The sequence below is a fragment of the Pimephales promelas genome, chromosome 1, assembly GCF_988280905.1.
Source record: "Pimephales promelas chromosome 1, fPimPro1.hap1.1, whole genome shotgun sequence".
Classification (NCBI taxonomy): domain Eukaryota; kingdom Metazoa; phylum Chordata; class Actinopteri; order Cypriniformes; family Leuciscidae; genus Pimephales; species Pimephales promelas.
The window spans coordinates 15,967,457-15,992,900 of record NC_142769.1 but is presented as its reverse complement, the minus strand read 5'-3'; the positions used below and the strand labels follow the sequence as shown (position 1 = coordinate 15,992,900).

General features: G+C 41.0%; 1 protein-coding gene across 1 annotated transcript in view; it reads right to left on the bottom strand.

Annotated features, from left to right (window-relative positions):
- Positions 1–25,444, bottom strand: part of col25a1 (collagen type XXV alpha 1 chain) — a 483,837-nt gene that overhangs the window by 238,356 nt on the left and 220,037 nt on the right. The window contains exon 9 of the mRNA XM_089129575.1: positions 18,927–18,971. Within this exon, the coding sequence (XP_088985701.1) occupies positions 18,927–18,971 (45 nt within the window). The remainder of the gene's footprint in view (positions 1–18,926; positions 18,972–25,444) is intronic.

Sequence of the window (25,444 nt, the reverse complement as noted above, 5' to 3'; positions counted from 1 at the left end):
CAGAATGCATTGAAATTCTACAGTAACATACTGTCAACTGTGTGCACAGTACATAATTGTTGAAAAAACAAAATAATACTGTGAAAACAACTAAATTCTACTGTAACTTACTGTACATAGATTATACAGTAAGAAACTGTTGACAAAAACTGTATAATCCTGTGAAAACAACAGAAATCGTTTACAGTGTAGTTATGTTTAGGTTTGGGATTAGGGTTATGGGATCTTACATAAAATGGTAAAAAGGGATATATACAGATATCTTTATGACATAGAATATACGTAAATACTTAACGTTTTGTAGCTGTAAAAACATAATAATGTTACTTTTAAATGTTGCAAATACGTATATATTATACATTTCAGCATCTATCCAAACGTACAAAAAAGTATGTTTTCTATCTTTGCAAAAAACTTAAAATACCTACGTATTAACAATGAGACCAGGCTGCTAAAATCATATTGAATTTCGTTGACTAAAACTAGACTAAAACAATTCAGATGACTAAAATATGACAAACTAAATGGCATTTTAGTCAAAAGACTAAAACTAAATCAAAATTTGTTGTCAAAATGAACACTGCTTTAGTTTGAAAATTACTTCAATTATCTTTTTAACTGTTAACTGGTTTCAATCTTATTTATGGAACAGAACGTTTTTGTTCAGGATAGGTCATTTCTTCTGTTCTGTCGCTCACCTCCACAGGGATCGATCTCGGCGCCCTCCCTTTACTCGTTCTACATGCTACCATTGGGTTCTATATTTTAATAAGACATGGTGTTGCCTTCCATTCTTATGCTGAAGACACCACAATATATATACACCTATTGAGAGAAATGATCCGTCTGCTTCCATTTCTCTTTTATTATGCTAAGATGAGGTTACATCTTGGCTTGCAAAAAAATTGTGTCTTTAAATGAACACAAAACTGAGGTGATAGTTTTCCCCACTGATAATTTTAAGACCACCAGCATCGCTTTGAGGAGCCTCTCTGCATTCAGATCTATGCGGGATTAGGTGTGCTTTTAGATGGGCCTTCAAAAAGTGATAAATATCTTCCGTAACTGCATCTAGTTTATCAACTGCATCTAGTTTTTATTTGAGAAGTTGCACAGATACTTGAACATTGGTAGCTGTATTTGTAAGCGCTCAGACCAGTTTACCTAAAACACCTTCCAGCCATCCTGCATTGAAATGTAAATGAGTGTGGGGGGATTTGGAATCAGGGGCGTAGCAATCATTTCAAAAGTGAGGGGGACAGAATGTCAAGCATTTTACATGGTTCATGTTTACATGAAAGACTAAGACTTGTGTATGTGTTTAGTTACTTCTTAATTTTTCAGTTTTTTTTTAGATTCAGAATATGTTTCAGTGTGAAATACGGTAGAAATATCTTATTCATTTTTGTGTTGATAAGTTTTGAACTTAAATAACAGTCTTGGAAATAATATGTAAGCATGTGCCTGTACAGTAAATCAAGTTTTGTTTGCCAGAAATCAATTCATGTAAATCGAAAGATCTTAGTTTAGCCAAGACTGATCGTGTGATCACTAAGTGAAGAGTTTTGAGAAGTTGTTCAATGTTGTATTATGTTCAGAGTTTTAGCAGTGTTGTGTCGAAGTGAAATATGTAGTTTGAAAGATGTAGTCACTGAATGCATTAATACAACTCTAAAAAGAAAAACAACAACAAAAAAGCAACCTGTAATAGCAGCTGCAAATGGGGCCTTATTTATCACTCAGAAAGAATTAGTGTTAAACACATTTACACAAACTCTAGACACAGAAGGATCATATGTTCCCCACATCACACCAGGACATTTCACTCAAAATTGTGAAATATTTCACTCATTAAGTGTTTGATTTACTCATTCAACTGATGTTCAAAACAACTGTGTAGTTACAGTGCTGCAAAAAAATGCAGACATGTTTCTTTATAAAATAGCAGACACAATACCACTGATATTGAAAAAAAAAGATCTAAATCAACTTCTAGGTTTGGGTGAAGTGAGAGGGTCACAGAGACAGAACTAAAAACCTAATTTGTCAAATTAACTCTAAAAATAAAAGATATTCAAGACTGTGGTATAAATAATTGGATGATCTGACCATAACTCATACTATCCTTGATTTTCTAACTTAGGACATTTCCTTTGTGTGTGATTACATCGCCCTCCCCCACACTAATTAACATATCAATGCAGTATGGCTGGAAGGTGTCTAGGTGAAGTGGCCTGAGCGCTTACAAATACAGCTACCAATGTTCAAGTATCTGTGCAACTTCTCAAATAAACTACAATAAACTAGAGAAAATGCTGGGATTTACCCTTCCAAATTTATTTTGTAATGTTTTCTTTTGTAAAAATGTATTTAAAAAATAAATAAATACAAGAATTAGACTATCTACTGTTAACTGCAGTTTGTTACATTATCCATGTTTACAATACTGCACAAAATTATTCCTAATTTTCCCCTTTTGTATAGATTAAATTGGTGATTAAACTGAGACTAACACAAACACTTGTGGAGGTGTTTAGTTAAATATAATTGTTTTTTTTGTTTTGTTTTTAATTCAGATTATATTTCAAAATGGTATTACTGTATAAATATTGCAAATTTTGGTCTTATTCATGTTGTGTTAGGTTTTGAACATCAGTTTTGATTGGAGAATGTAAAGATGTGCAATTTGGTCTTTATAGAACATAAAGTTCTGTTGGTGTTTGTGTTAAGTGTGAAATACATTCATGTAAATTGAAAGACGCCATTGAATAAAAAAATTCCAAAGCAAAATTAAATGATCCACAGTTTGTCACATAAGCCCATTTCACTCCGAGATTCTAGAAAATATACTGATAATTTGTCCCTTGATCTTTTGATTTCTGTTCATCGACAGTACCAGGGATTACAGTATTGTAAACATGGATAATGTAACAAACTGCAGTTAACAGTAGTTTACTTCTTGTTTTTATTTATTTATTAAATACATTTTTACAAAAGAATATGTTACAAAATAAATTTGGAAGGGTAAATCCCAACGTTTTCTCTAGTTTATTGTAGTTTATTTGAGAAGTTGCACAGATTCTTGAACATTGGTAGCTGTATTTGTTAGCACTCAGGCCACTTCACCTAGACACCTTGACACCTAGACACTAGACCAAGCCATACTGCATTGAAATGTAAATTAGTGTGGGGGAGGGCGGTGTAATCACACACAAAGGAAATGTCCTAAGTTAGAAAATCAAGGATAGTATGAGTTATGGTCAGATCATCCAATTATTTATACCACAGTCTTGAATATCTTTTATTTTTAGAGTTTATTTGACAAATTAGGTTTTTAGTTCTGTCTCTGTGACCCTCTCACTTCACCCAAACCTAGAAGTTGATTTAGATCTTTTTTTTTCAATATCAGTGGTATTGTGTCTGCTATTTTATAAAGAAACATGTCTGCATTTTTTTTGCAGCACTGTAACTACACAGTTGTTTTGAACATCAGTTGAATGAGTAAATCAAACACTTAATGAGTGAAATATTTCACAATTTTGAGTGAAATATCCTGGTGTGATGTGGGGAACATATGATCCTTCTGTGTCTAGAGTTTGTGTAAATGTGTTTAACACTAATTCTTTCTGAGTGATAAATAAGGCCCCATTTGCAGCTGCTATTACAGGTTGCTTTTTTGTTGTTGTTTTTCTTTTTAGAGTTGTATTAATGCATTCAGTGACTACATCTTCCAAACTACATATTTCACTTTGACACAACACTGCTAAAACTCTGAACATAATACAACATTGAACAACTTCTCAAAACTCTTCACTCACTTAAAAATTAAGAATTAACTAAACACGAAAACAAGTCTAAGTCTTCCATATAAACATGAACCAACGAATTCTGAACAGCAAAACATAGTGCATATTGCTGCCTGTTGTGTGTGTGTGTTTATTCAACGCATTCTCATCCTTTAACGTCATATAGAACGCTATATGCAAAAACGGCGCTATACTACGCACATGGCAGCTGTTATCATTAATATAACACGTGCTGTGAGAGCTAAGTTTAGGTGTGGGGTAGGGTCTGCGTATCATATTTACGCTAAAGGATTTATGACGACTTGGGTTCGCGTGTTATATTAATGATAAAGGGTGCCATGTGCGTAGTATAGCGCCGTTTTTGCATATAGCGTTCTATGACGTTAAAGGATGAGAACGGTCTGGTTTATTATATATATGAATGATGTGTTTTGGTAGTTTTAATGCGTTTTGAATGTGAAATGTACTGCAGTGAAGCTGAAGTGAAGAGCTTAAAAAAGTGATAAGTATTTAGAAATAAATACATTCTAATTTAATTTAATTTAATGGGAATATAACATTCTAATGTTGTGGGTTAACAGATTATGATTGGGTTACAAGCATCACCTGATGTCAGTCAGGATAAAAATGTAATGATAAAAAATAAACAAATCTGGGTAATTTAAGCCCTAAGGGAAACAAGGTTGTTGTTTTTTTTTACTGATATTGGCCAATATGAGGGACCACAACCCATAAGATTGGTCTTTCATTACAGAAAAGAGGCTCTCCAGTTTGATGGTAAAGGGAACAATGTGTAATTGCTGCTAATATACTGTTATATACTGCTGCTAATATGCTAATATCAAATAATGTTATATCTTTTTATAATTGTATTATGAAATATATGCCTTGTTAAAAAGAATTGAAACATGTTCATAATTGAAACCAAAAGGAGAATTATAAGCATTCCCCAGACTTACTGCTGCCATTGCATTTTATTTATCTAGAGTCTAGATCATGTACAGTTTAGCTTGTGTGGAGACCTGCAATTATACCTTAAAGAGATATTTCTGCTTGATTTTATTGAGTTGATAAACTAGATGCAGTTACGGAAGATATTTATCACGTTTTGAAGGCCCATCTAAAAGCACACCTAATCCCGCATAGATCTGAATGCAGAGAAGCTCCTCAAAGCGATGCTGGTGGTCTTAAAATTATCAGTGGGGAAAACTATCACCTCAGTTTTGTGTTCATTTAAAGACACAATTTTTTTGCAAGCAAAGATGTAACCTCATCTTAGCATAATAAAAGAGAAATGGAAGCAGACGGATCATTTCTCTCAATAGGTGTATATATATTGTGGTGTCTTCAGCATAAGAATGGAAGGCAACACCATGTCTTATTAAAATATAGAACCCAATGGTAGCATGTAGAACGAGTAAAGGGAGGGCGCCGAGATCGATCCCTGTGGAGGTGAGCGACAGAACAGAAGAAATGACCTATCCTGAACAAAAACTTTCTGTTCCATAAATAAGATTGAAACCAGTTAACTGTTAAAAAGATAATTGAAGTAATTTTCAAACTAAAGTAATATACACTGTAAAAAAAAAAAAATCATGATTTGTTATCATAACGTTGTTTCTTCTGTCAAATCAACTTAGATAATGTATGTGGTTCAGATGACATAATATTTTGAGTTTCTGATTATAAAATCAATCTCCTTCATTGTATTAAGTCAATTTTTCAATTTCAATGAACGTAAAGTTTCAAGGCAACCAGGTAACTTCATTTTTTAAGTTAAACCAACAATAATTGTTTTACAGTGCACACATATCAGTCAAAACTGCTTGTAAAATGTAAAATATAGTCAAATACAACTATTTGTATATTTGTCAAATACAACTTATCAGTAGGCAATAAGCTTAAATGCGATATGTGGACCAATCATATACTGTAAGTATAAAGCCACAACAGAGAATTAATTTTTTAAAGCAATAACTTTCCTGTATTGTCCACAACATAAAGCTTCTGATGTTTTATAGGAATTTCATCGAAAGTGTTATGATATTCTGTATTATTTGTTAGTATGGAATTGCTACTGAGGTACAGACAAAATTATTAAGAAAAGTAACAATGGCAAGTAAATTGTTAGGGACTGCTATAACCAAGCATAGACAGTATCTATGAAGAGAGAGCGTTAAATAAGAAAAAAATAATATTATGAATGATAAGAGGCGTCTTCTCGCCTCTGCTTTCGAACTGTTGCCGCTGGGCACTTCATAATAACTGCATGCTATTAATCATTAGTTAATCATTAGTAAATAGTTTATCTGTAATTTATAAAGCATTAATAGACATTAATAAGAAGTTTATAAATACAGCTATAAATGCTCTATTCTTGTGTAAATGCTTTATTCTTTATTTAGAAGCATAATATTGTGTTTAATCATTGTATTTTCATACTTTATTAATGATCAATTTATAATTTCCTAATGAAGAATAACATTATTTACAAACCAGTTATTTAGGAGTTATCAGTGATTCATGAGATCACTTAAGTGTATTTAAATGTAGTAAATGCAAGAAGTTAAGCATTTAGTAGTGGTCAGTTAACTTTTTTTGGCAGCTCATCTAAAGTGAGGAATAGTTATATCTTGTAAAGCATTCATAAATTAGATTTAAAGGCTCAGTTCTCTTCTAAACAGAAAAAGGAAACAAACACAACACTTTGAACATAAAAGAACATACAAATATTTAACTGAGCCTTTGAAATCTCTTTTATAAATGCGTTACAAGGCATAACAGGTCCTCACTTTAGATGAGCTCACAAAATAGTAAACTGACCACTACTAAATGGTTGATAACTACCTGAATTAACATTGGATTACAGTAGAAATACATGTTAAAAATGTATTAACACACTAAGTAACTATTACTATATGTCTGAATAATAAGATGCATGAATGCACATTGAAATAGTTTATTAATCATTTACTCACTTTCTAAGTGATCTTATAAACCACTGACAACTCCTAAATAACTTTATATTGGTTTATTATTATGGTTTATAATGCTATACTTCATTTAGAAATCATAAATTGTTCATTAATAAAGCATGGAATTAAAATGATTAAAACACATTATAGATATGCTTTTAAACCAATAATCAGCAATTTATAAAGACAGCTATAAAGCTATAAATTCTTTAATATTGTTTTAAAAGCATATCTATAATGTGTTTTAATAATTGTATTTTCATTAGTTAAGCATTTACTATTGCTTAACTAATGATTACTAGTGTGGGGTTATTAAATTTACTGAAAGTACCTTAACTAAGCAGCTCTACAGTCTCAGAGGCTTTGGGACAGCCAGCCATTCAGACAATAGAGAAGTGTGAACGACGTGTGTTAATGGGCCACTGCAGTTCCTGCTCCAGCCTACAGGAGCGCTGCTGAGTATGGGCTTAAACACACACACGTGTGTTAGTCCCCACTTGGTCAAAAGTTAAAAAAATTCACCAGAGCGTTTTTTAGTTGATTTTAACATGTTTTAAGGCATAGCTAACAGGGGACTTGAAAAATGTCCCCACTTCCCTCGGCGGTCCCCTGTTGGTGAGTGTGTAACGACACCAAAGTCCCCTCTTAGATAGGTAGACAAGTACACACACACACACACACACACACACACACACACACACACACACACAAGACAGGCAAAGACACAGAGACATGTAGGCTCAGAGTGAGCATGACCACGTTCAAACAAACATATCTGACTTTCTGTGGGTGCTAGCTAATAAGTGTAAATTAGAAAGTTGTCCGGCTCGAGGAGTACAATATACATACCAATTTTTGTAACTCTAGATAAAACTAACAACCCCACTTTTGCTACTGAGCCCTCACCACGCCCGTTTCTGAAACTTTGCACATGTCTACTGGCTAATAAATGTGATGTGTCTGTCGAGTTTCATGCAATTAGAAGCATGCTAAGGGTCTCAAAAGCATCCTAAAAGAATGGTAAAGTTTGATGCGTCGCCACAGCAACAGTTTAAAAGATATCAAGAATCCATTCACAGTTCTACATCTGCCGTATGTTTACATTATACAGATGAAGTTTGAAGCAAATCGGGTAAAAATAAAAGGGTGATTTCAAAGCATTTATATATAGAGACCATTTCACAAGATGTAAACAACACCGGTCCAGAAGCACTTCCTGTTTCAGTTTTTATGTAGCTTTTACACTACATAAAAGCTGGGATAAAATAAGCTTTTATGTAGCTTTTACACTACATAAAAGCTGGGATAAAATAAAACCAACAGAACATATAAAACTGAATCAAAAAGTTAAACAAACAAAATCTTTAAGATTTTTTCTTTACATGTGAAATAAAGAAAACAGTTACAAACTGAAACAGGAAGTGTTTCTGGACCAGTGTTGTTTACATCTTGTGAAATGGTCTATATATATATATATATATATATATATATATAATAGCAATATAAATACTGTTTGTTTTCTCTCACAAACCGCTCGTTTCGTGTCTTAGTCCATCAATGTGTACTCAATGAGTCATTAAATCATGTTTAATTTGGACTTCTCTGTGCATGCTCTTTGAGGTGGTGACCATAGACCTGCATTATATGACTGACAAGACAAGAACGGTTTGACCTAAAAATATCAAAATTGAAAATACTGTGGAAAAAAAGACACCTACATCTCGGATGTCCTTGAGGTAAGTTAAAACATATCAAAAATTAATTTCAAAGTGAACTATCCCTTTAAATTACATCCTTATTATTCGTTCATAATTCTGCCTCCACTGTACATGTGTGATATATCTGGTACCCAATTCTGATGCCATTCAGGGCAATTTATTTTTGAATAAAGATGCAATATAGAATTGTGATTTATTTGTATAACTGTAGTGCTGTATGTATGTTGTCCCATGTTTCCAGAAGGTGGAGGACATGTTTTCTGTGCTTTGAAGATGTTCTGCTTTATACATAGTTGTGTGTTTGTTCTAATAAAGCTATTTCTTTGAATAAACAGTATCTGGCAAATGTTCCTTTCCTCAATAAATTCATGTCCTTGATGGTAATAATAGTTTAGTCTTTAGGATAACAATGACATGAATATACAACATAATAACATATCATATGAATTTACATATATAAATCAATTATTATTATTATAATTTTATATAGGCTGACCAATAGTAACAGATCTGCCAACCAATCACGAGTGATTTTCTTGTTTAAATGTAGTGATTTCAACCAATACTGAGTGAGGAAATTCAGGCCATTCTCTTGCAAGGCGCGCAGTGCCGCTATTCATATGCTAATTAGGGCCATTCGCACCTTCGCGAGCGCTCCATGTATACATCATGGTTCGTTTTCCGTCAATATTTGGCACAGACGAACGCGACGTTCACAGTCTGTAAATTGTCATTAACTGCCGAAAATTAGGGAGATTTCCGGCAGTTTACGGGGACGAAAATCGTCTCGGTTACGGATTTAACCCTAGTTCCCTGAGTAGGGAACGGAGATTTTACGTCAGGAGTGACGGAGAATGGGGGTTTCGCATAGAAAGCCAATCCTCTTTGAGTATTTAATACATCTGGCTCCCCCCATAACAGATAAAGAGCAGGTCTGAGGTCCTGAAACACCGCGTTCTGTCAACATAGGTGCGCAGCGCACGTACCGGACAGAGCAGTGCCAAGGTTGGGTCTTCCTTCTTCAGGGGCAGCGCTTGCACCTGGTCCCGGAAGGGAATGGTAGGAACCTTGGGCACATATCCAGGCCGGGGTCTCAAGATCACGTGAGAGTAAGCTGGCCCGAACTCCAGGCACGCTTCGTCAACGGAGAATGCGTGCAGGTCCCCTACCCTCTTGATAGAGGCCAATGCAACCAGGAGTGCTGTCTTCATGGACAGAAACTTTAACTCTATCGATTGCAAAGGCTCAAATGGAGGCCTCTGTAGAGTACTTAGAACTACTGAGAGGTCCCAATAGAGCACGAGGGGAGGGCGAGGCGGATTTAACCTCCGCGCTCCCCTCAGGAACCTGATGACCAGGTCGTGCTTACCCAGGGACTTACCTTCTACTGCATCATGAGACGCGGCAATGGCCGCGATATAAACTTTAAAGGTGGAGGGTGACAGCCTGCGCTCCAACCCTTCTTGCAGGAAGAAAAGCACGACACCGATCGAGCATCTCCGGGGGGTCTTCACCGAGGGAAGAGCACCAGTTGACGAAGAGGTTCCACTTCAACGCATAGAGGTGTCTCGTGGACGACGCTCTAGCGGAAGTGATGGTTGCCGCCACCGCAGGTGGCAGCGAACTCAAACCTGCCTCGTCCCGTCCAGGAGCCACACGTGTAGCCTCCAGAGATCGGGATGAGGGTGCCACAGGGTGCCCCATCTCTGAGTGAGTAGGTCTTGTCTCAGAGGAATAGGCCAAGGAGGTGCTGTCGCGAGAAGCATGAGTTCGGAGAACCACGTCTTGGTGGGCCAATAGGGGGCTACCAGCAAGACCTGCTCCTTGTCCTCCTTGATCTTGCACAACACCCGTGCAAGAAGGCTCACTGGGGGAAACGCATACTTGCGTGGGCCCCGCGGCCAGCTGTGGGCCAGTGCGTCTGTGCCGAGCGTGCCCTGGGACAGGGAATAAAACTGGGCGCAGTGGGATGAGTCTCGAGAGGCAAACAGGTCTATCTGTGCCTCCCTGAACTGGTCCCAAATCAGCTGGACCGTCTGGGGATGGAGTCGCCATTCGCCGGAGATAGGGCGGACCCGTGACAGCTCGTCGGCCGCCAGGTTCCGATCTCCTGGAATGTACACTGCACGAAGGGACCTCAGGTGCTTCTGACTCCATAACAGGAGGTGGCGAGCGAGCTGCGACAACCGACGTGAGCGTAGACCACCCTGGTGGTTGATATACGCTACCATAGCGGTATTGTCCGAACGGACAAGTACGTGTTGACCCCTGAGCAGTGCTTGAAAGCGGTGCAGGGCCAGGCATACTGCCAGCAGCTCAGGCAATTGATGTGCATGAGGCGCTGGGGTCCTGTCCAGGAACCCGCGGCTGCATGACCATTGCACATGGCACCCCAAGCCGTGGTAGAGGCATCCGTGGAGACAACTACATGCCTGGAAACTCGCTGAAAAGAGATCCTCTGCACGGGGCAAAGTTTGCTCTTCTCCCGGTTGACCCGAAGGCCCAGACAGGCTAGGTGCTGGAGCACCAGGTCTCTGTGTTCGCAAACCTGTTCTCGAGAGTGTGCTAGGATTAGCCAATCATCAGGATGCGAACCCCGTGTTCGCGAAGGGGAACAAGGGCTGCCTCGACAATCTTCGTGAAGACGCGAGGTGACAGAGCTAACCCGAATGGGAGAACCGTGTACTGATATGCCTGGCCCTCGAAAGCAAACCGAAGAAACGGTCTGTGTCGAGGCAAGATGGAGACATGAAAGTACGCGTCCTTCAGGTCTATCGCTGCAAACCAATCCTGAGGCCGGACGCATTCGAAAATGCATTTGGCTGTGAGCATTTTGAACGGCAATCGATGAAGAGTACGGTTCAAAATGCGCAGATCCAGGATCGGTCGTAACCCACCGGTCTTCTTGGGGACGATGAAGTATGGGCTGTAAAACCCTGACCTCATCTCGGCTGGAGGGACCGTCTCGATTGCACCCTTCGTCAGCAGGGTCGCAATTTCCGCTCTCATGACCGGGGCATTGCCACCGATCACCGTGAAACGAACTCCCCTGAAACGGGGAGGAGACCGTGTGAATTGAATCGCGTAGCCGAATGCCACAGATGTCCCCCCGGAGGGGCAGCGAGGCGGGGAGACTGGCATGCGCACAGGAGTTACCCCGTGCGGATGCACAGTCGAGCCCCGTTCCCCGACAGAAGAGACCAGAGAAGGACCAGCGTTCCACGGGGGTCTGTTCTGCCGGGGGTCTGCCGATAGAGGGGGAAGGGAGTGGTGTAGTCGAGGGACGACACATGCTCGCTTCCGCACCCTCAGAGACAGAGAGGAATGAGCGGGGCGACGCACTGGGACGTCGTGCGCGCTCATTCCAGTCTGTGTGCTCAGTGATGATGTCAAGTCTTTCTTTAACCAACTCAGGGTACCGCCCACCCGTGGGAAGGAGGGGGCCTGCTACCACCTCCTGGGAAAAACTCGACCTCATCACTGAGCAGCCCGTCTCAGGGACGCCTCTTCGCCTGGCGTTTAGCGGGGCACGCGGCCTGAGGGGGCTGTGACGCTGTCCTGCGGCCTCCTCCGCGACGCGACCCGGATGAAGGCGCTCCACCGGGGGAATCCCAGCGTACCCACGGGCAACCGCGCCGTTGAGCAGGGGTGTAAAGTAACGAATTACAAATACTCACGTTACTGTAATTAAGTAGTTTTTTTCAGAAATTGTACTTTTTTGAGTAAGTTTAAAATTGTGTAATTTTACTTTTACTTGAGTACATTTTAAGTGATGTATCGGCACTTTTTCTCCGCTATTTTCCTTCTGTTTGTGGCCGTTACTCGTTACATGCTTGTTTTAATTTTATTTTTATCCATCAACGTGATTGGATCGAGTAATCGGTCTCGTGACTGTCATCAATTCAAATTAAGCATCGAAAACGTACTGCCTATTCATGCTGTTACTCGTGACTGCAGTGGAAGTGCATTCATTACGCATCAATTCAATCCAGATATCAGCGTCTTGCTCTAATATGCTAAGGTACATTTCACATTTCTGCTTAATATGATATTTATATAGGCTGACCTGTCTACATGGCCTAACATTTGGTCTGAGGTTGGGGGAAGTGCGAGACGACTTCATAATGCGGTGAATTCCCGCTCCCATTTCACAATCACAGGAGAGACGCGCGTCACGGTCTGTGCACTGCCGCGTCTCGGGCTCGCCATGCCGCAAGATTCAGAATCAGTGCACCATGTCGTTAACTTGAACTGCATTTCTTAATAAGAAATTAGCACAGCCCGTTAATAAACAGCGTTTTTTTTTTTTTGATTGATCCAGATCCGTCTTCATTTGGCAAGTGCACTTGCGCAAAAACATTTTTCATGCTGAACTTTTTTTTTTGTTTTTTTGTGGATGCTGCTGATAAAACAGCTTCGCCGAGACTTCAGAGACAAAGTGTGTTTGTTTCTTTTGTAAAAGTTTCCTGGATATAACTTCCCTATTTAATGCACAATTTTCCTTACAAATTATATTATCAGCATTTAATGCTGATAATAGCATTACAATGTGAGTAAATGTAGCTGTGTAAAATGTAAGGGATGATGCCATCCTTCTAGAACAATGCATTTACATTTAAATTGTAACATATTTAATAGCATGGAATAAAAGTGTGTAATTAGTGTTAGCTCATTATCTTAGCCTTTTTCAGTGCATTAGTTGAGGTAATATGATAATATTAGTGATTCTCATTTATCAAAACACTAACATTGGTACCATTTTGGAGAGAAATTGGGTATTTTTTTATTTTATTTAACCCATATCTCTTGGTGTGTGATGCTGAACTATCATATGAGTTTCTAAAGGTCTTTGAATTCTTTGCACAGTTATGAATATTGATATTTTATGTGCAACAATAATATGCTCAGGCCCTGTGGCTTTTCGCCTAATTTTAAATGCTTTTCCCCCAAATAATATGATTTAAATGGTGATGAGTGTACTGATTTGATGCATTTTAAAAAGATGGATGATAGATATTCTTCAATCTTTCTTACAAAGAACAAAATATAATGTGAATTCCAGTATGTGCATTTTTTTTATTTATAAATTGTAGTGCACAGTGTTTATTATAAGGGTTAGAATCCGCACCTCAGTACTCACTACTCACTACTCATGAGTACTTTTAAATAAGCTACTTTTTTACTCTTACTCAAGTAGTTTTTTGGACAATTACTTTTTACTCTACTCACACTACAGTAGAGTAAAACAGTTAACTACAGTAAAACAGTTAACTAAAACAGTTAACTACAAAAAACTACAGTTTTTTAGAATGTAATGGTACTTTTACTTGAGTATGTTTTTTTCAGTACTCTTTCCACCACTGCCGTTGAGGGGAGGAAAGGCGGGGGAAGCTGAAGCGGGCTCTCGGGAGGTCAAAGGAGCCTTCCAAGTGCGCGTCAGTTCCGCATGCAGCTCGGGGAAAAAAGGTATTGGGGTCGGCTGTGGCCGTGAGGCGGCAGCCTTACCCAAAAACCAATTATCCATCCGTGAGAGATCGGGACAGGGTGGAGGGTTCCACTCCAACCCGATACTCACGGCGGTCCGAGATAGCATGGCCGTCATCTCGGGATCAGACACGGGCAACGCTGGCGCTCCCGAAGGAGGAAACGCAGCCGCATCCTCACTCCCCGAGGACTCAAGCCCGCCTTGTGATGCTGCGATCGACATTGCATCATCCTCTGGAGCGCCGAACGAAACAGGCGGTGCCTGCGAAGAGGCAGACGCCTGCAGCGATTCGGCGCTCGCTGGCTCTGACACTGGAACGGTGGGTGTGGCCCGAGGAGCTAGCGTCGGGGTTTTGTTCCACACCGTCACCATCAAATCACCCTGACCGCGAGTCGAAGAGCTTCTAGAGGAAGAAGCAGATCGAGTAGCGGATACGGGGACTCTCACTTTTGTAAGATCATTGAGTCTAGATCGCAGTGTAGAGATGGTCATATTCCCACAGAAGGAACATGAAGTCATCCACGAACGCTGCTGCTGCGTGCTGAATGCCCAGACACACAGAGCAGCGATCGTGACCATCAGAAGATGACATAAATCGACCGCACCCAGAAGAACACGGGCGAACCATCTTTAAAAAGACGTGCCACGTGCAGCTCTTTCAATGGAGAGGAGGAAATTCACTCTTTCAGCGCTGAGGCGACCAGGGAGAAGCGCAAAGTCTGGCAGACCACTGCTCAGATCGCAGGCAATGCAAAATCTCGCTGGGTACCGCCGTCACACCAACACTGAAGAGGACGCTCGTCTCGAAGAGTTGTACTCAGTGAAACTGGCTTTGGGAGTGAAGAAGTCTCTTGGCTCCGAAGCGAAAACATACTGCGGTTGCGTTCACTTCCTCCTTTTATACCCACGGGGTGGGGCGGAGTTACGCTATGCAAATTCCGCAACCCCAAGGCATTTTCATGCCATTGGCTCGTTATTATAGCCTGACTACGTCAGACTTCCTACTTCCGCTAATTTCATTTCGCTCCTGTAGTCAGTCTGAGATAGCGGCCTATCTTTCAGTTTTTCACCGGCCTGAAAACAGCCGGCCAATCAACGAACCGAGGGCGGGCTGAGAGCCGTGACGTAGCCGCTAAGCGCCGAGGAGTACATTGTAGGTTAGAGAAATTGAAAACCGAAACAACCGCAGAAATGGGAAACAAGACACGGGATGCAATTCGCTCTGTTATGGAGAACATTCCGGGGTTTTTCAAACTGAAGCAAAAGTCGTTTACAGCCATGTCCGCTCGCATCATCAGTGTTTACAGCTAGGACCGGCGCGTGCAGACGTTTTTATTTTTGCAAATCATTATAACAAGGACAAATATTAACACTTCAAGCTTAGGCATTTAGGCTACCCATTTTTTTTCAGGCTAATTGTAGTAATGACGGATCAGACCTGTTTGGCCATAACTATATGCATAACTATAAGGACATAACTTACCCCCATTCAACGTCAGTTCTCTGTCTTTTACGGCCATGACAATAACGTTGGTTTCCTCGGCTGTGAACGCTCCTGGCGCGCTCTTATTATCATAATAATAATCCACCATATTTCGTTTCGACATCCTGCTGCATTAGTCCCAAATATGTGATTCATAAACAATCTGTTCATTGTGTATGTCACGTGACAAATGAACGTAAGACTCGGAAGCAAGGTAAAGTGATTATTTATGTTCCCTGTAAATCATTTTTTACTGCATTATGATTTCTTAATTCAGAATATGATCAACATTGCGCAGGTGGATGTGATAGGGGAATTTGGCTGTTAAAATTATAACATTAAGCTACTTAAATAAACAAAATGACTCGAATGACTCAGAAAATCAGTAAAATTAACTTCCTATTCATGACTCGCGAGAGCAGCGGCTCGGTCTCGCGCTCGATCGCGGCGCTGAGGGGCGGCGGAAACCAAATTATTCCTGACTCGTGAGAGCCATAGACAGTAAAGGGTGAGAGCAGGGGTTGGGGCTCGTCCTCGGCGGAAGCTAAATCAGTCATGACTCGCGAGAGCAGGGTTTCGTCCTCGTGGCGCTGCGGGGCGGCGGAAACTAAATCATTCATGACTCGTGAGAGCAGGGCAAGCCGATGCTGCGGGGCGGCCGCAACTCAGTAATTCATATAAATAACCTAGTTTGTTAATTGTTCATTCCCGGTTGGCACACATTTTGCAGCCCTTACAATAGCGCCGCTCCCTGTCTACAGTGGAAGTTCGATCATATATTTGAGTTCGATGCATAATGTCTCGATGCGGCTGTGTCGGCGCATAACATACGTCATAAATAAACTTATCTGATTGGCTTACGGGTAACCAATGATTTTAAACTTCAGAGAAGCGCCCCCTTGCGCGAGAGAAAACACTTCTCTATTATGCCATTCCAGACTCTGTCTACGAAGCAAAGTGAAGGCTTTGGCATTTGCCGATACCGATACCGATATTAATCTGATATTTTTTATTTTATTTTTAAACTAATAAAAAATATAGCAATTTTCTCAATTAGCCCCTTAAAATATACCTCCAGTATATAGTTCACAACAACAGTTGATTATGAAAGATTGCAACCTTTATTCAAACACTACTATATATATATATATATGAAGAGTTCAGATGCAAAAGCCTCTAAGTGCCATTTGAAATTTTCTTCTAGAATGATAATTTTTATCAAGCTTGTATATTTAAGTTCAGCGATTTCACTTAAATGGCAATGATAATTACCTATTAATTGTTATTTAAGTGAAATTACTGAACTTAAATATACAAGTTTGATAAAAATCATCATTAAAGAAGACAATTTCAAATGGCATTTAGAGGCTTTTGCATCTGAACTCTTCATATATATATATATATATATATATTGTAGTGTTTGAATAAAGTACTGAAGTACCTGCATTTTCTTATATATATATATATATATATATATATATATATATATATAAAAGAAAATGCAGGTATTTCAGTACTTAAAGGATTAGTTCACTTTTGAAAAAACCTTTGCTGATAATTTACTCACCCCCATGTCATCCAAGATGTCCATGTCTTTCTTTCCTCAGTCGAAAAGAAATTTAGGTTTTTGATGAAAACATTCCAGGTTTTTTCTCCATATAATGTACTTCAATGGGAACCGGATGGTTCAAGGTCCGAAAGATAGTGTTAATAACAGTTTCAGATGCAGCTTCAAATGTCTTTAAACGACACCAGACGATGAATAAGGGTCTTATCATGCGAAACGATCGGTTATTTCAAAGCTTATTCCAAAAATGTAACTTTTCTAAGGACAAATGCTAGCCTTTCTCCATTCTGTGAGGCGCGTTTGCAACGTCACGTAATACGTAATTACGTTCAAAAGGTCCTGGGCGACGTAGCCAGAACTACAGAGTCAAGAACTACAGAGTGTTTACAAGTTGAACGCATAGGTTAACCGTGAAAACTAACTCAAACGCCGTTTACAAAAAAGGAATTAAAAGGTAAAACAACGATGTCGGACGATTTTGATTCTGTACTTCCGGCTACGTCGCCTGTGACCTTTTGAACGTAATTACGTATTACGTGACGTTACAAACGCGCCTCACAATATATTACAAGGCTAGCATTTGTCCTTAGAAAAGTTACATTTTTGGAATAAGTTTTGAAATAACCGATCGTTTCGCATGATAAGACCCTTATTCATCGTCTGATATTGTTTAAAGACATTTGAAGCTGCATCTGAAACAGTTATTAACACTATCTTTTGGACCTTGAACCATCCGGTTCCCATTGAAGTCCATTATATGGAGAAAAATCCTGGAATGTTTTCATCAAAAACCTAAATTTCTTTTCGACTGAGGAAAGAAAGACATGGACACTGTATGAATGACTCCAACACAGTGCGGCACAAAGTGCTTATGCGCATTCCAAGCGCAGAATGATACGCTTGAAACCATGTGGAGTTACAGCACGCAGCCGAGTATGCACCCTATGGTATGCACGATGCGCGTCGAGTCCGCTTTGAAAAGTTTAAACACAAAGGAAATACATATTGATGGACAGGGTATTGAACAGTATCTATCTATGCAATAGTTTAATGACTTAAATATTAATTTCTCTCTCACATAATGGCTTCAGAACACTTATAATAGAGGGCACAAAAACGTTATGGTACTTTAGAATGTTTTTGTGCCTTCTGTGGGGCTTAACAATAACATAATAGTATACGCACAATATCCGATTTGGATCGGCTTCGTCTGATCGATACCCGATCCCGCAAAAATTGCTGGATCGGAGCCGATACCGATCCTGAGTATCGGATCGGGACATCCCTAGTTTTTATTTGTTTGTTTTTACCTGTGAGAGAAGCTGCAGGTTTTGTTTATCTAAAAATTCATCAGAAGAGTTGTGAGCTTATTTGTTTGTTTTTGCCTACAAAAGGAGTTGTGGGTTTATTTATGTGAATATTTAATCCACAAATAATACAGTAAAGAGGTTTTTATGTGTGTGTAAAGAGGGAGCGCGCGCTGGAAAAAGAGTGTGTGTGGTTGTCTCACAGCACAACCACACACACTCTTTTTCCAGCGCGCGCTCCCACTTTACACACACACTCGCGCTCCCACTTTACACACACACACGCGCTCGCCGAGAGAAGTGTGTGTGTGTGTGTAAAGAGGGAGCGCGCGCAGAAAAAAGAGTGTGTGTGGAAGCGCGCCGAGCAGAGAAGAGTGTGTAATGCAGCTGGTTGGATGCAGCTGCGCGCAGGCTGGAAAATGTTTGTGGGTGATTTACGTTATAGTGTAGAGGGGAGAGCCGGCTGGAGAAGGACACAGAGTATACAAATAGTGTACATAAAATATACATGAACTATTTATTGTGTATTCAAAACAATATGTTTTTGATTGAAATGTTAAACAAATAACGATACCTGTCTCTTACCTTTATTCCATCGATACCTGGAAAACCAGGTGGCCCATTGGAACCCTACAAGTAAAAATTACAAATTTTCTTTAGATATGTGACCTGTGTTTGCAAATTTTGTAATCAGACAAAAAAAAAAATCTGAGCTGAGCTGAGCTATTTGAAGGCAATGCGCTATTTTCACTATTTGAGTAAAATCTACTTAAAGTGTTCTGACCTGATCACCTAGCAACCATATTAGTTGGGGAGGCAAAGTCTCAAAGATGGGTTGAACCTGACATGGTCTGCCAAACTTTTTATTTTTTTCTGTTAACTTTGACCCTTAGAACAAATAATTGGAGGGTCTGCTCTGCTGGAAATATCGCGAAAAAAAAATTCTGGACATTTTAGTGTATGCACCTAGCCTCGAAATCTAGACGCACCCTAGTGGCAGCAAAAATTATTTTGCAGCAAAGTGTGGTCTAGCAACTCTCCATAGACGTTTTAGCTGGAAAACCCCAACTCTGGCCGGGCCAATCACATTGTGTATAGAGTCGGCGGGCGGGCTTAACATAATGACGAAAGAGTTGAGACAAGAGCAAGCTCGGACACAGGGACGTGCACAGGGGGGTTGCTCAGGTTGCCCGGGCAACTGCCCATATGCCCTTCTCGACTCCTCCCCTTCTGAGAAAAAAAAAAATAAAAAAATTGAAAGTCAAACTGTTTCCACGAGACCATAGACTGCACGCGACCGGTGCGTATGGTAAAGGCACCTCAAATTACTCGGGCCGCGCCTCCATCTCGTGTCGTGCGCTAATTAATGTGTACGAAGTCCATGACAAAATGAAGCGAAACTATCCTTCTCGTCACGAAAAGAGGAAGAAGAAAAACATGAGAGTGAATTGCGGGAACAGCAGTCAGGTAAACTTGTGTTCTGTCCTCTCTAGTGTCAGCAAAGTTTGATGGTTTGTCTGGGCAGGCAGTGCATCTCTTGCATCACTTTTTGCCTGACAAAAGTGAGAGTAAAATACCATTATTTATTACGTTTTGTTTTTGATAAACGACAAAGTGCAACAACAGTGTTTGTTTACTGCAGCTCGGAAAACATAACCACGTCGCGTGTGTTGCGTTCATATGCGCGTGCACGAACTCGCATTTTTCAAGCAGAAATGTGGAGACCAGAGAAATACTGTACAATACGTGAATGATGGCACTTCCAATCAAAGTACACATTATAAAGACACTGATTATCTAGTCTCAGTGTAGTTAAAAACTCTAAACAACTGCACTAATTATGCAAGATATAAACCAATGTATTGGCAATTTGACATTGATTGATTGATTTATAGGCTATATTGAATTTAAAATGATGATTAGATGGACATTCTGGTCAATATGAATGCAAATCCCTCAGTAAATAACCATAAATCAAGATTTGCTTTAACATGCATAAACAAAAAAATTAAATAAAAATCATAGGCTACTGATTCCGAAAATACCCTGGCTGTAGAGAGAACCAAAGTTAATCCCAAAAGCCAAAGTTCAGGGTTGTACTTTATTATTTTCTTCTTGTTTATGTTTACGTTAATATTCAATTAGCTATGTGAATGTTAATGTTATCTTAACATTCTATAAAAATGCTTTATTCAGTAAATATTGTTTGTTTGATCCTCATTCTGTTCTATATTGTTGTACTTATTCTTTGACTGTTTTGTTTAAAGGAGGGAGGATTGTATTGGGCGGTATTGAGTGGTAATGGCAAATGGTTTACATGGCTCACGGCATCACAGATCAGGTAGAGGTCCCCTTAGCAGAATTTTGCTTAGGGCCCCAGGGGGAGGTCAGGATTGGCAAAAAAAAAGAATTGTATTTTTTCCCGAAATCTAAGCGTTTTTTATTTTTTCGAGTTTTTTCCATTCAATCCAGATTATTTCTTTTCAAATAAATAAATAAATAAATAAATAATTTAAAAAACAATAAACAACAATATGAAGAACTCTTTTGCTCATTTGTCTCATCTCTGACATTTTGCAATCTTTATAAATAATTATAAGACCATAAGATGAGGCATTGCGTTTGGACATAAACACGGCCAGATAAGGCAATTTGGAAGGGGACAAATTCAACTGAATATATTCCTTCATATAGCCCGTGAGGGGGGAGGAGGGAAGGGGGTGCCCTTTTTTCAGGTCAGAGCAACTGCCCCTCAAAATTCCTGTGCACGTCCCTGCTCGGACATATTCAGTTTTAAGTCGTTCATCCTCGGATGTGGCCGGCGCCGCACGCGCTGTTACAAAAAAGCTGTGGCGAAACGATCAACTTGTCATGCCGCGCTCGCCTCATGCTGTGGTGTCGAGTATAAAGGCTTTACTCCGTGTCAGCGCGCGCTCTGATCGGTAAGGTGCACGGACCTCTCCCGAATCATCCCCAGCACTTCGAAGCACCACTACTTCGCCTCCGTTTCCCTCGTAAGCTGATATTAGCATTTAAACATTCTCTATGATATTATTTTTTTAATGACACACTGTCTCTTTCTCTCTCACACACACACACACACACACACACACACACACACACACACACACACACACACACACACACACACACACACACACACACACACACACTGTCTCTTTCTCTCTCACACATATGTAGGCTAGTTATAAACTCTTTAGACTCGATGATTAGTATTTTATTTTTAAAGTTTGTGGGTCGTGTAAAAAACAAAAAAAAATCCATTATTTTGGGGATGGATTCTGGGAAATCTCCCTTATTTTCAATGTTTAATGTTGACAGCTGGACTGGATACGGTAAAAGTTTAAAGCTACACTGTGTAACTTTTTTAGTTTCTTCTTAGCTAAAAACACTTAGTTCTTTCAAAAATATATGTGCTTATTAATGTATATTTACTTCGTTCAAGTAATAAAGTAATCTTGTGAGTGTATAATATGCCATTGAAAATACATACGGGTAAGGGGTTCTAAAGTCGGTCGCCATGTTGCCCCTCCATCTTGAAAGTACATTAGCCAAAGAGGGACATACCCGTTAATTCAAGCTTCACCTTTCGCGTTGCACCATGTCGAATGTGAAGAGGGGGATTGCTTGAGACTGATACCGTATTTTCCGCACTATAAGGCACACTTAAAAGCCTTTAATTTTCTCAAAAAACGACAGTGTGCCTTATAATCCGGAGCGACTTATATATGGATCAATTAGTTAACAATGCTCTGAGTTATTAAATTTGCCCGCGAACTCACGCTCGTGTCCGTCTTATGCCCGCTTTGTCACACGGCAAGTTCAACCTTATCCTCCCTCAGGTTATGTGTGTCTCCCGCTCACGAGCGCTCACTCTTAACAGACACACAAACAGACACACTGTCCCCGGCGCTGCTCGCCCGTCACAGAATGTTCATAAAGCGCCCCCCGTTCACCGGGTCATCTCATTCAAAACAGCCAGCTGTTGCTGTCAGCGAGCCGCCGGGACATTGAATACTCATATGAGTCAGGCTGCGAATGTAAGTTTATTTACTTACTAAATAAACGCCTCACCTCCGGCACCGCACACTCGCTACATTCACTTTAGCACATTTAGTGGTGTGAGAAAGTGAACCTCACTTCTCACTGTTGCGCGCTCCCGCATTGACTGAAGGATTATACGCGAGAGCGGGAGAGACTCTGGACATTTGCATACACATTTGCACACACACACATGCTCCTAGATAAAAAATGATGCCGGGCTAATTTTATTATTTTGTGAAGGTGTAAGGATGGCTAGTGAACACGGTCGGGAGAGGTGTGTGTAAAGGGAAGGCTGGCGCGAGGCTAGGCGCCGTTAACTCATTCGAGTTGGTGTTTTTGTAACGCGGGTAGTCCGCAATTTCATTCATAAAACTCAAACCTAATTTGTCACTGCTTATAATTTCCTATTTTACCATCTACATGACATATAGTGCGGTACCCACTAGTTAATGTCCAATTTATTCAATGTTTCTGGCTAAGATCCTAGTAAATTCATACATATTGTGACTCACGCATTTCCTGCATCCCGGTCCGGTTCAACTGATTCCTATGCGGATGCGCGCGCCGCTGTAGGGGCAGTATTTATCCGTGTCATGGGGCAGAGGGTGCAGAGCATTGTTCACAGGGGTGTTTGTTTGTAATAATGTTTTGTATGTATGTCGGTGGTGTGAGTAGATGGTATCAATGTGGTATAAAATGATGGTGATATGATGATTATTATTTTATTTACATGTAATGTTTATTTACTATTTAGATTAGAGCTTATTTGTGGCCTTAAGCTTAATGTTATACCCTGATTGTTGGTATGGTCAAATTTGGCTTAATGCTTTGGCCTATTTAAGAGAGCCTCATTCTGCATTTGAGAGAGAGGGGAGTACTAGCTTGTTGTGAGGCTATGTACAAAGTGTTGGCTGTAATATTGGTGAAAGCCAGAGGCATTATGCTGTTTTGATTTTTTTTAATTATTATTTTGTTTTCTTGACTTCTGAGTTAAAATCTAAATAAACTTTATTCTGTTTTCTGGAACCAATTGAGTTGTGGTAACCGTCTTTTCCACCTCCACCACCTAAAGTCAGTGAGCCTAGACATCCAAGTATTTGAGGTGCCACTCGGTACCCCACATTTGGTGGCAGCGGTGGGATGGTACGCTGACCGATACTTGCTAATAGAGGAGGAAAACGGTGCCAGTCCAGGGAGAGAATGGCATGCAGGCGGAAAGCCAAAGGTGACCCGAAGGAGGTTGAGGATACAGATGAATGCCCAGATGGCGAGGCTGGAGCCCAAGCATTGGGCGGAGACCAGCAGACAGAGGGTACTGATCTAGCAACCCTACGTCAGCTCCTTGAGAAGACTCTGCAGACACATGAGAGGGAAGCGTACAAGCAGGAGCAGCGCTGGAGGAGTGTGCAGATGCAGCTGAACCAGTTGAGGGATGACGTGGAGACAGAAAGGAGGCACCCACCTACAGCTCCACCGGGGCCTCAACCAGGAGTGCCAGCTCAGCCGGCAGCACCAGCACCGGCTCCAGCGGCCTGGGCCAGATCAGCCATTCCAAGGTACGAGGAAGGGGACGACATTGAACAGTACCTCACTACATTTGAGAGGCTGGCCACAGCTTACTGCTGGCCTAGAGAGGACTGGGCAGTGGTTCTGGTGCCATACCTCACTGGGAAGGCCCGTAGCACCTATGTGGCCATGGGTATGGACCAATCGATGGAGTACGACAGGGTGAAGGAGGCAATACTGTACAAGTATGAAATCAACGAGGAGGTGTACCGGAGGAGGTTCCATGAACCGGATGTCAGGCCGGGAGAGACCCCTCGTGAGCTGTACACCCGCCTCAAGGATTTATTTCAAAAGTGGATTAGGCCGGCAAATAAGTCGGTCGAAGAGATCGCTGAGATACTTATAATGGAACAGTACCTTCTCACTCTGACACCAGACATTCGAGTCTGGGTGAAGGAGCACAATCCCCAAAATGGTCAGAGGGCGGCTGAACTGGTGGAGAACTTCATGGCGGTCCGACAGACCCACAAACACTTCCGTCTGGAGTCACAGGCAAGATTGGTAGCCCGGGGAGGTCTGAGGGCTTTGGTCCGGGGAGTGGTGCAAAAGTTAGTGAGCCCAGTCGAATGCCTGCCCGTAACTATTTTGTTCCAACTAAGCCCAGAGATAGCCTAGATCCAAGAACCGGAGCTCCGGTGGTATGCTATTTTTGTGGTCAGGAAGGACATATAAAGCCTGAATGTCCGAACAGGAAGCCAAAGCACTTCAGCCTGGCCGTGAAGTGGGCACTTGACACTTTGAAATATTACTTGCTGGGTCGAGACTTCACCCTAGAGACTGACCACCGCGCCTTGCAGTGGCTAGGGCGCATGAAGGACTCCAATGCTAGAGTCACCCGCTGGTTTTTAGCCCTGCAGCCCTACCGGTTCACGGTGCAGTACAGAGCAGGCAAGCAGAATACTGTTGCAGACTTTCTGTCTCGCCACCCTGTTGTCGAGACTCCAAAGGGGGAGGGAAATGTGAGAAAGTGAACCTGCCACAGATTGACGAAACCTGAGGTCCAGATACTGGCAAGTGCCTCTCTCTCCCGCTGCCAAACCAAAAACAGGGTTCTGCACAAGCCGGGGCCTCTGGCACTTCAAAGTTCTCCCATTTGGCCTTTGCAACTCACCAGCTTCATTTGAAAGACTGATAGACAAAGTGCTGTCAGGAGTGCCTCAGCGTGAGTGTGTAGTGTACCTGGATGACATTCTTGCCCATGGCCCCACTTTCCAGACAGCTCTCCAGTCCCTGAGGTGTGTTTTGGAGCGTATAGCAGCAGCAGGTCTCAAACTCCATCCGGAAAAGTGCCACTTTATGCAGAGAGAGGTGTCATTCCTTGGGCACAGGCTGGGCAGAGATGGCATCGGCACAATAGATGAAAAGGTACGAGCGGTCAAGGACTGACCCACACCATCAGACCCGCAGCAGCTGAAAAGCTTCCTGGGCTTAGCCTCTTATTACAGGAGGTTTGTGAGGGGGTTCTCCTGTGT